General features: G+C 40.7%; 1 protein-coding gene across 7 annotated transcripts in view; it reads left to right on the top strand.

The window, feature by feature from the left end:
• LOC107087272 (potassium voltage-gated channel subfamily H member 7-like) overlaps nucleotides 1-13,464 on the top strand; it is a 129,340-nt gene that overhangs the window by 69,087 nt on the left and 46,789 nt on the right. For 3 of the 7 annotated variants that reach the window (XM_015378760.1, XM_015378779.1, XM_015378770.1), the window contains exons 4-7: nucleotides 16-495; nucleotides 2,044-2,064; nucleotides 5,226-5,249; nucleotides 8,095-8,309. In XM_015378760.1, coding sequence (XP_015234246.1) covers nucleotides 16-495; nucleotides 2,044-2,064; nucleotides 5,226-5,249; nucleotides 8,095-8,309 — 740 coding nt within the window. The remainder of the gene's footprint in view (nucleotides 1-15; nucleotides 496-2,043; nucleotides 2,065-5,225; nucleotides 5,250-8,094; nucleotides 8,310-13,464) is intronic. The other 4 variants (XM_015378805.1, XM_015378796.1, XM_015378788.1 and 1 more) reach the window with 3 other exon arrangements.

Genomic DNA, 13,464 nt, shown 5'->3' with positions numbered 1-13,464 from the left:
GCTTCTCTCCATCAGGTAGAGGGAGATTCTTCCGCTTCCGCTTACCAGCCTTGCCTCTCCTGGGCCTCAGCAAGCAGTCCCTTCCCCAAGAGGACCCAGACGCAGTCATGGTGGACTCTCCCCGACACAGCGATGGCTCGGTGGCCACACGAGACTACCAACTTCCCACTACCAGAGAGAGCTGCAGTCCCTCTTATGCCAACGACACCGCCGCTCTCATCGGACCCAGCCACTGCTCAACCCCAGTGTCGGGCCCCTTGGACCACTCATCCCCCAAGGGTCCCTGGAACCGGACATACCAGAGCCAGGCTATCACACAGACCCAGCAGCAGAGCCAAGAGGACACACTAGCTGGAGCTCCGTCAATCCCGGGCCTTACTCCAACTGCTTCCAGAGAGAGCTTGTGCAGTATCCGCAGAGCCTCCTCCGTTCATGACATCGAAGGCTTTGGGTCCAAACCCAAGACTACATTCAGGGACAGGCATGCCAGTGAAGGTAGGTCAACCATAGCTGCAGTCTGTAGAGATGAACATGAAGACTGCTTTCACATTCACTTATCCGCTTAAATATGAGCTGGATTTTTAATGCCTGAACTGTGAACCAGCCCAATCACAATCCAATTAGCTGCTGGTGTAAGTTACCCCCCTGAGAGTTGGTGTAATCACCAGAGTAAAGCTGTCGGGGTTCTTCTGTAAGAGCATTACCTAGAGTACGTTTGTAAATGTATACAAGTAGAGCTGCAGTAGCTTTCTCTGGTTGGGCAAACACACCATTTAAGGAGAGGTAGTATTCCTCAAGGACTTCATTCTTATATCCTCCAAGTTTGTTGGTTGTAGTCGATGAAGCTCTCATAAAAACTAGGAAAGTAACTTAAGTCATAACATGAAAATGGATCGGCTACAGCTACTAGGTCTAGAAGAAAAATGCTGATCTAACAGCTGCAGCTTGGTTTCGCGAAGACGAAGAGATTTGTAGACGTCTTGTTTTATTTTAGTGCTGCTGGAGAGGTATAAAAGACGTCACAATGAGCCGCTGTGTGGACTAAGAAAAGGATATGAAAAAGAAGAAAGGCTGAAGCTGAAATTGCAAAGATTTAAAACACTTTTAGGGTGAAATGGTTTGGATTTTTTAAGAGAACAAATGGTTTATAAGTGGTCAAAGGATCTTTAATACAGTTATCAGAGAGAAGGTCTATGGATAATGTTAATTATATGTAAGTTGTGAAACGTTTTTGTTCTCATAAAAAAAAAAATCTCTACCTTAATTCTGAATATTTGCAGGAAACGAAAACTCAAAAGGTAAAACTGAGATTTTAAAGATAACAGTGAAAAAGTAATAATTTGCAAGATGGAAATTGAGTTTTAAATCTTTAGAAAAAATAACATCAAACCATAATAAATCTTTATATTTCAGGGACTTGTAAGCCTAATATACCGGTATTGGTATATTTCTCCTCTTGTGCTACCTGTACACCAAACTAAGCCTTCCCCAGCCTGTACGCATCAAATGTTTAGAGTGACGTATTCAGATTGGAGGGCTCTAAAATGAAAGATAATTCATTGTTCATTTATTGCAAAAATGTGTACAGAGTAGAAACAAATTGGTCCTTGGTTGTGCAGATGAGTTGGAGGCCAATGATCCACTGGAGACTCCCTGCAGAGAGCATCCAAAATATAATTTATTTAGACCATATTGCATATAGAAATAAAGCTATCTTAACTGCTCTCATCCCAACCAAAACAATATTTAATTAACTAGTTTGCTCTCTCTTTTTTTAAATGTATAAAAATCCATACTTTGTACCATTGATGTTCTTTCCATTTATGGTTTATTTTAAGCGGATGGTAAAATGTCCCTTCAGCTCAATCAAGTTTACTTCACCCCTTAAGTACAATTTATATCATAATTACTGAAAATGTCTAATATCAGCTGCCCTCTAATGAACTCTACAGGCCCCAGTTGCACTTTTAATGGCTCATTTATCATGATTAAAAACCAGAAAATCACTCATCTGCAGTTCCCCTGTCTTTTTCCTCCTTACAGACAATGGTCGCAATATCAAAGGTAACCAACAGCAGCTTGCTGCATCCTGGACTTGCGCTTCTTTTGGCACGCCTGTTGGATAAGACTTGTCTAATGCAAAAGCCTGCTTCTTTGCATGAATTTCTCCACAGAGGGTTAATTTTGAATGCGAACGCCTTTGTGGATCACTGACAGTGTGTTTGTAAGTTCTCGAAAGACTGGCGCAGCACTAATTGATGTAGTGTGAGTGTAAACGACCTGCCTGACCCCCTCGCCAGTCGCTCAGGGAGGGCTCAGTAAAGACAACACACTGACCTGTGCACGCGCATGTTTGCAGCATCACTTTGTTTCTCTCCTGCTTGTTGTCTGCTGAAGACGATCAGTGGAGCTTTCCACGGTGATTCCTCCCACTGTCTTTAACCTGTGCACCCTCTGAATCTGTGCTGCCACATCTGAATAAAAACCTGGATTCCGTTTCCATTCAAAAATTTAACACCTATACTTGGTAGTTAATAAATATACCTAATGCAGTTTTATTCTGCTTTTTCTAGGACATGCTACTACTTTGCAAAAGAATTGACACCCCTTAAAGGTTTCACATTGTGCCATGTTACAGCTACAAACTTAAATGCATGTTTAATTGTATATGATAGACCAACACAAAGGAATGCATGAATGAAGTGGGAGAAACATTTGATGTTTTCAAATGTTTGTTACAAACTGAAAAGTGAGGCATGAATATGATCCTGTAGATCATATGTGAAAACAAAATTTTCTCTCCAAATTAAGCTATTGACATCCAGAGACCAACATTTTCTGCCCATTATTATTTCTAATAAAATCTTCAGCTTAGTAAGATTTAACTAAGACTGTAAGCAGCAATTTGCTTTAAGTCTGTACTTTTCCTTGGTTATTCTAATATGATTCTTACTCTGATCCAGACAATTTACCTGCAGCCCAGGTTATTTGTTCATCATTCTCCATCTTGGGCAAAACAACTGTGTTTGCAATACAACTGTATGTTTACAGAACCAAATAATTATATCGTAGAGGTTTCAATTGAGGTTAGATTTAATTTGACGAGACTAAAACACTGACTTTCTCGCTCCAGACCTTTAGATGGCGGTTAAAGTGGGTTTTCCTCCACACGAAATGAAAGAGTTGTAGCTAGCAAGCAGATCCATGCATGCAGGTAGATTAACTTTTCCACTCAACGGTAACAGCAAATTCTTACAACAATTAATTTGGAACAAGCTAGCGTTCTGGTTCATAAAAACAGTTTAATTGGAGTAAAACATCTAGATAAAAGTGCCATTACAATTTTTAATTTGAAAAAAAGGGTCAAATTTGGCAGCCCTACAGCATTGTCACAGTATTTACAGTCTAAGAAATGTAAACCTTAAAGACTGAAAACAGTTAAGGAAAAACATTCCCCATATCATTCAATTCAGTTTATTTCTATAGCACCAATTCACAACGTATATCATCTCAAGGCACTTTACAGTTTACCAGATCATACAGTCAATTTAATTCAAAGTTTTCTATCTTAAGAAAAACCAGTTGATTGTATCAACACATTGACTCAAATGCAATCCCTCACACTAAGCATGCTTGTAGCGACAGTGGAGAGGAAAAACTCCCTTTTAACAGGAAGAAACCTCCAGCAGAACCAGGCTCAGTGTGAGCGGCCATCTGCTGAGGCCGACTGGGGTTCAATGAGACAGAAGCAGAGATACAAAAAAGCAGCTGTAAAAGGCGTCCCCGTCCAGGAAACACACAGCCAGGCAGACAAGCTCCAAGCATGGGCGGTTCTAGACAGGGGCCAACAGGGGCCTGTGCCCCTGTAGCTCATGTCTTGGCCCCTGTTATGGCCCCTGTACCGAAGACATAATACTGGATCTACACTGGAACAGACAGGGTCTTTTGGATCCATTTCTTTTCTTTTTTTCTAAAATTATTATTATTTTTTTTTTTTTACAAATTCTGTTTTACTAATTATTTAAAAACAACAAAGCGATAGCTTCAGCGGCATTGAAATAGAATCCAACTTTTCATCTGCTAAAAGATTTTTTTTTCAAAACAAACTAATTTTTGCAGCTAAATTTATCAGTTTTTCTTGAGTTCTAATTCAGATTTTACAGAAAACGTAATTTTTACTTATATTAAGTCAAAAATATGTAAAATTCCTAAATTATGAATATATATTGACCTAATAAGACATAGAATTTTAATTAAACCTAATTGAATAAAAAAAATGTCACTTCATTTTATGCTTTTCTGGGCCCCCATGAAAAAATGCTGGCCCCCTCCTGGCCCCCTGGTACATTTGGTCTAGAACCGCCACTGGCTCCAAGCCAGCTCCCATGTCAGAGGATGAAGAGAGCACATACAGTTAGATACAGTCAGAGAAACAGGACTACACTGGAAAATAGGCAGATCTCCAACATCTATAAACAAAGGTGTTGATGGCAGCAGCACAGCTGATATTTCTCACCAGGGTGGAGTCACAGCCAAACAGGAAGACAAGGCAAAGCTTCTATGAGAAAAAGCAGAGAGAGAATAACGTTAGAGATTGAACTAACAGATTCTGCAGAGTGGGAGAATAGAGATAGAATGAGGCGGAATGATGAAATATGGGTCCCTATGTCCTCCAGAAGTCTAAGCCTATAGCAGCATAACTATAGAGATATAATGATGCTCCCACCACCATATCTCAACATGGGGATGTTCAGTGCAGGGTTACATGGAGTGCTAGTTTTCCCTCATGCATGGTCTTTTGTTTGTGTCCTTAAAGAAACCCTCACAGCACACCTTGGCTCACGCTAACGACCATGTGTCCTCCTACTGCAACTTGGTCTGTCACCTAGAATCTCATTAAAATATAGAAAAGCTTGTTGCTGTAATGTGGCAAAGTGTAGGAAAGTCAGAGGGGGATGAATGCTTTCATGAAGCCAAATCGTCTAAGGCATTATTTTCTTTTAAGACTGAGTCATAAAAGCGTATCTGGCAGCATCGGCTCGCTAACCTTCCCATCGCAGAATCCTTCCTCAATACTCTAATCTATTCCCTAAGCTGCCAAAGCAATTGTTTGACAATGGCGCAATGTTGATGTTGTTTACACCCCTGACCCTACAATCCAAGCAGCCTTCCATAATCCCACTTTCCCCTCTACCTCCTATTTCTTCTCTCCCCTGGTCTGCTAGTGTCGCGCTCCTGGATGGCTGGGGGTATGGCTTTAGCTTTTTCTTTTCAGTTATTCTTTATGACTGCTGTGATGTACCCTGACTGTGGCATGTATTGAAGCTGCGCATGCAGTCTCTCATCCTCAGCTGTCTGTTCCCCCGTCCTTGACTCTCAATCACTGTAACGTTGTTGTTGAAAAGGGAGGTAAAGCAGTGCAACCTTCCTTTGCTGGCTCAGGCAGCTGAATCAGCTATTCTGTTTTTCACTTTTGATCATTCTCATTGGGCCACATGCCTGTGTATGTGTTTTATTCCTGAAGAGTTGTTTACTCTTGTAGGAGGCCAGGAGGTTGTCAGTCTTTTTATGTTGAGAAATATTAGAAAGCATAACCCTTTTTGGAAGAAAGCATTTGTTGATAAATTATTTCTGGTCACAGGTTTACATAAACACCATCTTGGTCATTTTACCTTTAACCTTTAAGGCTTTATTTGAGCTCTTTTTGTTGTTGATGGTTTTCTCTTAGTTAGAACATTATATACTTGGTTTTAATAGAATATAAAAACAAACATTAAGCAAAAGTTTTAAAATTTGCATTTCTGTATTGGCTTTCTCAATGATATACAATCATCTAAATCCTTTAATATTCACTTTTTCTTGACCTTCAACTTGTCATGGGACTACGGATTAAAATTAGCTCTGATGGCTAATTTGCCTGTTATAGTTTTCAAAGTGGGGGGCCATTAGTGGATGCTTGGGGGTCCTCATCTAATCCTCATCATTATTAATATATTTCTCACTCCTGCAACCTGGTTCCAGATGAGTATAAGTATTCCTACTCGGTTTTAAAGATTTTACTTTTATGGTTTAAATATAAATATTACATATATGCATAGATATTTGCTACAGACATAGGTTTTATAGATATAGATAACAAATTTAGATATAATCAAGCATTTTTTACTTTTTGACATGAAATGTGGGGAGGGAGCTTTAAATATAAATAAAGTGCAAAATAACTGAAATAAGACAGTAAGGAAGCCCATTTCCCCCACTCTGAAGGGGAAAAAAAACTAACCAACGGATATAGTATAAGAGACACAAAGTATCACCTTAATACTATCACTGAAGTATAAGTAGTATTATTTAATCTGACATGTATACTGTGGTAGCTGAAGATAAAAATAAAGCATTTTTGTATGGAAGTGAATCTCTTAAGTACCTGGAGCCAAGCACCTGTGATTGTTTGTGAGAGTGCACTTGTGCATGTAAAGTTTATCCAAAGGAAAAAAAGCTCAATGCTGGTTGTGAAGAGCCAAAGACGTGCCCCCCCAGAGCACTGAGGCCTGCGCAGGGGGACCCAAACCCCACATGCCCAAAGGGACCCCCAAAGTAAAGGCGCCCAAGAGGGCGCCCCCCCCCCCCTCATAATATGAGATATTATTAAATACTATCTCATAATTAAGACTTAAGTATCTCATAATTTACCAAGTGTTTTCCCTGCTATAGCGTGTCTCTCCATACCTCTACTTAAAGGCCTCTATATGATCAACTGATGGCTTGTACAATTTTCACTTCTTCCCTGGTCTGTTATTAAACACAGCTCTTTGTAATTATCAAGCAATATTTGTGTACCTTATCTGTAAATGTACAAAGTTATCTGAAAATGTATTTTAATTTGTAACATTATTATCTCTGTATCTTACTAATCCCTTCTCCCCCCTCAAGTTTAAATGTTTGATCTTTCTTCCTTACCAATACACTGAATTTATAACTCTTGTAAATTCACAAATGTAAAACTTCAGCATTGGCTTTTTCATTAGAAAACCAAACTAATAGTTGCTAAATATTTTAGTGAAACACTTGAACATTTCCTCATAGTAATGAGACAGTATCTCATAATTATAAGATTCTATCTTATAGTTATGAGATAGCTAAATCACTATTATGAGATATGATATCATAATTATGAGATAGTTAGGTTTGTGTTTTATTTTTCATCAAAATGGCGAAAATTAGCTTCCATTTGGAAATGTTCTTATTTTCCAATATTTACTTAGAAGGCGTGCTCCCTACGCCCTAGTTGCAGACCCTTCAACACACCATTCGTTGTCAGTTCAGACAAAAAAAGTAATTTTCACCCTTTATAACTTTAAACATAACTGAAACTCTTCAACTAAAATTGAGAACTGCCGCTTTTGTGTAGCAAACGGAGGCTGCAGCTTCGCGCAGCTTTATATGCTGGTTGAAGCATATTCCTCCTGAATAAGGGAACGACTGAATGGCCTCACAGGAGTAACTCTACCTTTTTGTTTGTTTTTCAATTAAAGTTCTTAAAAAACCTTTATCCTCATTGAATAAAAAAAGGGAATCATTGTTTAAAACAAAAAACAAATCTAAAATTTAAACTTATAAATCCAGTTTTTTTTTTTTTATACTTGTATGTTATTCTATCTCTGAAAAAAATCGGCTTAAAAAACAGAATTAAAGAGAACTTTGATGCCCAGGATGAGTCTGTGTAAACCTCTGACCATAATTGTTTAAGCTTAATGAGACGGGGAAATATTCTCAGTGTTTGGTTGCATCCTTTGATTTTATTCCTGACTCATTACTTTCAGCCACAGAGTTTCCATTATGTTTTAATGAGGATCAGCCGGTTAATCTGAGATGGCTCATTCAGCGGGTGTGGAGTTTGTATTTCAGTGTCTGTTGTAATATCAGTGTTGTGTCGTGGTTCGGCGTACACCAACAGTAAGGGGCCTCTCCGTTCCCATTCTCTGTCACAACACACTCGACCATCTGACTGTTTCCTGATGTCCACAGTTCACAATCATAAAAAGCACAGGTCACCGTTTGTCGCTGATATCCTCGCCTTACCGCCTTCTCTTTCAGGCCCGCTCAGCCACATCAAGTCCAGCCTGCTCGGCTCCACCTCCGACTCCAACCTCAACAGGTACAGCACCATTAACAAGATCCCCCTCATCACCCTCAACTTCTCTGAAGCCAACAATGAAAAGAAGTGCCCCTCCCCTCCTTCCTCTGAGAAGACCATCATTGCTCCAAAGGTCAAAGACCGAACACACAACGTCACAGACAAGGTCACACAGGTAGGTTCATGCATTTGGGTTCATTTTATATGAATAGTATTGACCGTCACTGTTTTCAGTCTTATCTGTTTAAAAGTTAAATAACCCTAAATAGTTTTTTATTAAATTAACTTCACACTTGGACTGTTTTGTGTGACTTCAATAAAATGAAATGAACAGATATTCTGTTAAAATGTGAATTTAATAATAGATCATCCAGTTAGAGGTATCATAAAGCACCATTAGCCATAGTTACACCCTCTGACAGAGGTTGCTACAGGACGTAGGATGAAGGAATCAAATCAGACTACAGTGGGTAATCTGATGTGGGCAGATTGAATCCACTGTCTCATCTGTCTTCTCGGAGTCTGACGATACTAATATGTGAAAACCATGGAGGTGTCTTTCACCTGTGGTGCAGAAGTTGGGATACTCTTACAGCTGCCAGACGGCGTCTACAGCTTCAGGTGGGTTTCTAGAGTTACAGTCAGGTATGGAGGTCATCACCTCAGCTCCTGGCGGGGCTGAGACCAAACACCTATTAGAGTGGCACTGTAAAGTAATGCATTCCCAGGGGTAGGTCAGAGCTTCCTCCAAACCACTGATTCCATCTCAGTTTTACATTCACTCATTACCAGAGTAACAGATAGAGGACAAAGAAGTTGACCCCTATCTGCACTCTTAGGTCGCCTCTGCTGGAGGCCTCAGACAGTAGCCAGAGGCAGAGTGGAAGCAGCCCACACTTTATCTGACTGACCTCACAGTGCTGCTAAACACAGCTTAGAGAATCCAGGTATGCCTGAGAGGTAAATTAAGATGGATTTTAGGACATTGATAGCCCTGCTGCTTAGGCCTTGCGTGTTGGTAAGGTGAATGAAATGATGCACAGTTTTCCTCCTTATCGCTATCTGAAATGGTTGGGTTGTTTCCAGGGTCTGAATCTTAACACTTGCCAAATACGAATAAGGAAGACCACACCTTTGCCACTAGATGGTATATAGTTGAATGTTAGGATAATTATCATTGATGTTGTGTGAGTCTATTGTACCCCAATATAACCTGCCTAATCTTTTCCTCAGGAGTTTATCTAATTAGGCCAGTTCCTCTTTCCATCTATATACAGTTATCATCTTCATTATGTACGTGGCAAAGATTTGGGAATGGAATGAGAGTGGTGTCCTTGATATACGAACAAAGTGTAATATCTTGATAAGGCTAGAGCCGTGGATGTTTCCTCATCTGCAAACATGTATGATGTAATAATGTGATGACATGGCAGACTGGCATTGTATAAAATGCTTATTTAACTGTGAGTTGTGAGCACTCAACGAGATGTGAGCCTGGTTGGCAAGCCTTCTGTAACCCTAAGCAACTTCTCTGGTCTGAGTAAGATTATAATTTCTATCAAAATCGTTGTCAAGTATTCCTTAGAGATAGGGTGAGGAGCTCAGAGTAGAGCCGCTGCTCCTTCACATCGAGAGGAGCCAGTTGAGGTGGCTCGTGCATCTGTTTAGGATGTCTTCCTCGTGAGGTATTCCAGGCACGTCCCACCGGGAGGAGGCCCAGGACACGCTAGCCTCGTGAGACCATCCTGATCTTGCGAGCTTTCAAGATTTCACTCGCTAATCAGTCTGGAGACTCTCCGTTGAAGAAAATTTGGAGCCCTTCACCAAACAAACGTCCAATCAACGTTGAGGTGTGACGCAACGAGAAGCACGACAGTTCAGTCTAAGGAAACATGGCGGCTTCAGCCGATGAAACTAGCGTTAGCTTGGCTATCGAGCAAGTTTTATCGGAATTACAGAGTATTTCTTCACTGAAAGAAGAGCAAAAAACTGCTCTGGAGGCTTTTCTCAGAGGAAAAGATGTTTTTGCTCTTCTCCCGACTGGTTTCGGCAAGAGTAGCCTGGCTTGTGGTTGTGTTTTCGTTGTCGGTCTGTTGGTACGTCATATGCTTCTTTGATCTGATTGGTTTATTTGGCCCGTCTATCACCAACATAGGCCAATCAGCTAACCAGTATTTTCGCCCCTTCCCAAAATTACTTCAACGGAAGGTTTCCAGATGGATATGCGGAGCAAATCCATCTGGCGGAGTCAGGTTAAGGACACGCTGGAGGGACTATGTTTCTCGGCTGGCTTGGGAGCGCCTTGGGGTTCCCTCGGAGGAGCTGGCCCAAGTGGCTGGGGAGAGGGACATCTGGACGTCCCTACTGAAGCTGCTACCCCCGCGACCCGACCCTGGATAAGCGGAAGTGGATGGATGGATGGATGGATGGATGGATGGATGGATGGATGGATGGATGGATGGATGGATGGAAGTTTCATGCTTATTTATTGCATATACGTTAGGAAGTGTTATTTAAAGAGTTTTTCCTGAGTGATTTCTTTTCAGGAAAAAGAACCGGAGAGAGAGAGCCTCAAGGTGTAAGCTCCCCCCCGATGATAACTTTTGAGAATTTATCAAATCGACACATTCGGAGACTATTTAAAATTAGAATAATCTCTTATGTAATTAAATCAACCAGGATGTAAATAAGCAAATGTAAAAAAAAAAAAAAGACTGAAAACTATGCCTCAAACTCGTCAGTCGTGAGTTATAATTAGTGCAGGTCGAACACTTTAAGACAGAGTTAAGAAAAGCTGAGATTTGGTTTGAAATTTGACTAAATCTGGAAAATATTAGGGGGTATGATGAGTATATTTGCAAAGCACTGTTGCTGCATAAGGCGGCTCACTATGAGGGAGATGGTGGTGTGTTTAAATCTGTATTCAGTTCTCAAAAATCCTTGCTATGCAGAACACGGAGACATGGGACACCTTCAAACCATTTCTGGACTTCTTTTTACATATTAAGCTACGATCAACGCTCCGATTTTGACCTTTTCTTCTCTTGTTCCCCTTGCTGAACACTCAGGATGTAGGGTTCACCCAGGAAGCTAAGGCATAAAGAAAAATGTGTCTCTACGCTCCATGCTTCTTACATTTTAAAATATTTCTGCTCATGTTTTATGCCCACATGAGCTTCAGATGCCCACTCCTCCCCATTTACGTCTTAATTTAAATGCCTTTGGTTTGTCTCAAACTGAATCATTGATTACGGAAACCACAGCATGAAACTTTCAAATCCTAAGAATCCTACTTTCTGACAGAGGAACTCGCGTTGAACAAAAACAGGAAGGAAAACTCCTTCATTAGCATTTTTATATGAAGCCAAGTGCATTAAAGAAGCTGTCCATTATCACACCAGAGAGTATGAGCTAAGCTAAACTAGATACAATAAATATTTAAGATTTAGACATAGATTGGCCACAGCACAGTAACCTAGAGCAGACTTTCTGCCAACAATCTGACTTCTACCAGTTTCTGCTTGGCAAAGGGATAATATATCAATATATACTGATGGCTAGGGGAGTAAAACACAATTTTCATGTTGTCTCCATTACATACAGTCGTTCATTAACTACAGGATTCGACTTAAATGATTGTTTGCTTTGTAATCTTTTTTTTGTAAAGTACAATGATGGTTGGAAGAAATTCAATCCTGGGTTTAATGTAGGCGAACATAATAAAGCTTGTCTGACCTTTACCGGGCTCTTAAATTTAATCAGCAAGTGTGTCCAAGTCTATAAAAGCTGAAGTTTACGCTTCCCATTGGACTGTGATGTAGAGGTGTTTTTCCTAAAATGTCAGAATAAAGAGACACCAGCAGTTCTTTTGGAGAAACAACCTTTCCTTCACTGATGATTCTGTTATAGCTGATAGAGATGTTATAAATATATATACCCCTACCTTTTTAATCCCGTGAAAAAGTAATCAATCCATGGACAGTGCTTCTATGGTCCAATTAAACATGGAGAAACTTCTAAAACTGCTACAGATGCATTAACAACTGGCAAGCAATGGCCAATAGGGATGTCAGTGCTGATATATGATGCATCCTTAGTTAGAAAATCCATTACAAATAAGAGTACCATGTGGGAAATGATAGGGAAACCTGGAGGCGCGTGATCGGAAGGAACAGACTTCCTGATCTAAACACGAACTGTGTTTCATTATTAGACTTCTGTCCAAGTCACGGATTGTCTATAATGAACACTATGTTGAAGCAGGGTGTCCGTCAGCGCACCTGGCACTAGGCCACCCTAGGCTGGAGGTCAATGATTGAATTTGTAGTCATATCATCTGACCTTCGGCCGCAATCTTGGACAGTTGGGTGAAGAGAGGAGTTGAGCTGCTCTGGAAGAGGAGAAGGCCAGACACACTTGGCAGGCCCAAGTGAGTAGTGGGGGGCTCCTTGAAACGTCTGGAGTGGTCTGGGACGTGTTCAGCTCCCACCTCTAGGAGAGCTTCTCCCAGATTCTGAGGGAAGCTGGAGACATGAAGTTTGAGAAGACCATGTACTTTGCCTCCATTTTCGATGTGGCTGTCCATAGCTGTGGCCATAAGGTCTATGGTGCCCGTCTTGGCGTTGATTCTCCAAGCTGGTGGTTGACACCAGCAGTAAGGGATGCTTTCAAGCTAAGGAAGGAGACTTATCCAACCTTGTTGGGTTGTGGGACTCCTGAAGCAGCAAGTAGGTACCGTGAGGCCAAGCTTACCGCTGCCCAAATGGGTGGAATTAGTTATTTCACCTTTCCGATTCATGATCCACCACGAACGGGTTTGTGCTTGAAGAGGGAGGATTCAAACTTCTGGCAAGAGAAAAAACACGTAATATGTAGCCAACATTTGGAAGAAGAATGTTTTCAAGATGACTTGGATAATAGCAGATTGTGAGAAACATCAGATACAGTACTGGGACTTGATCAACAGCCGCTACCGCACCACACCGTGACGTCACAAACCAGTAGGTGGCAGTAGTGCTCTTTGGCAAACATGGATGTCTCTGGTAAATCACATTCAATGAACACATCCTTTATTGAACAGTATGTAATAATTTCATATTTAAAGTACTTTCAGAACTTTGTATTCTGAATGTGAGCGGACTTTTTTATTAAAGCAGGAGTCTTCAAAGTTTTCCAGGCCAAGGACCCCCAAACTGATGGCGAGTTGGGGCGGGGACCCCCTAATTATATACATTCGATGAAATTGTGTCATATCAAACCGGTCCTATAGTCACTCTATTACAGATGGAGTAATGTAACTAAAGTAATTTCGCCCTGGGATTATTAAAGTA

This window comes from Cyprinodon variegatus, unplaced genomic scaffold, assembly GCF_000732505.1.
Source record: "Cyprinodon variegatus isolate N-32 unplaced genomic scaffold, C_variegatus-1.0 Scaffold9, whole genome shotgun sequence".
Classification (NCBI taxonomy): Eukaryota; Metazoa; Chordata; class Actinopteri; order Cyprinodontiformes; family Cyprinodontidae; genus Cyprinodon; species Cyprinodon variegatus.
The sequence above is the reverse complement of the archived record's forward strand: the minus strand, read 5'-3'. Positions and strand labels throughout refer to the sequence as shown.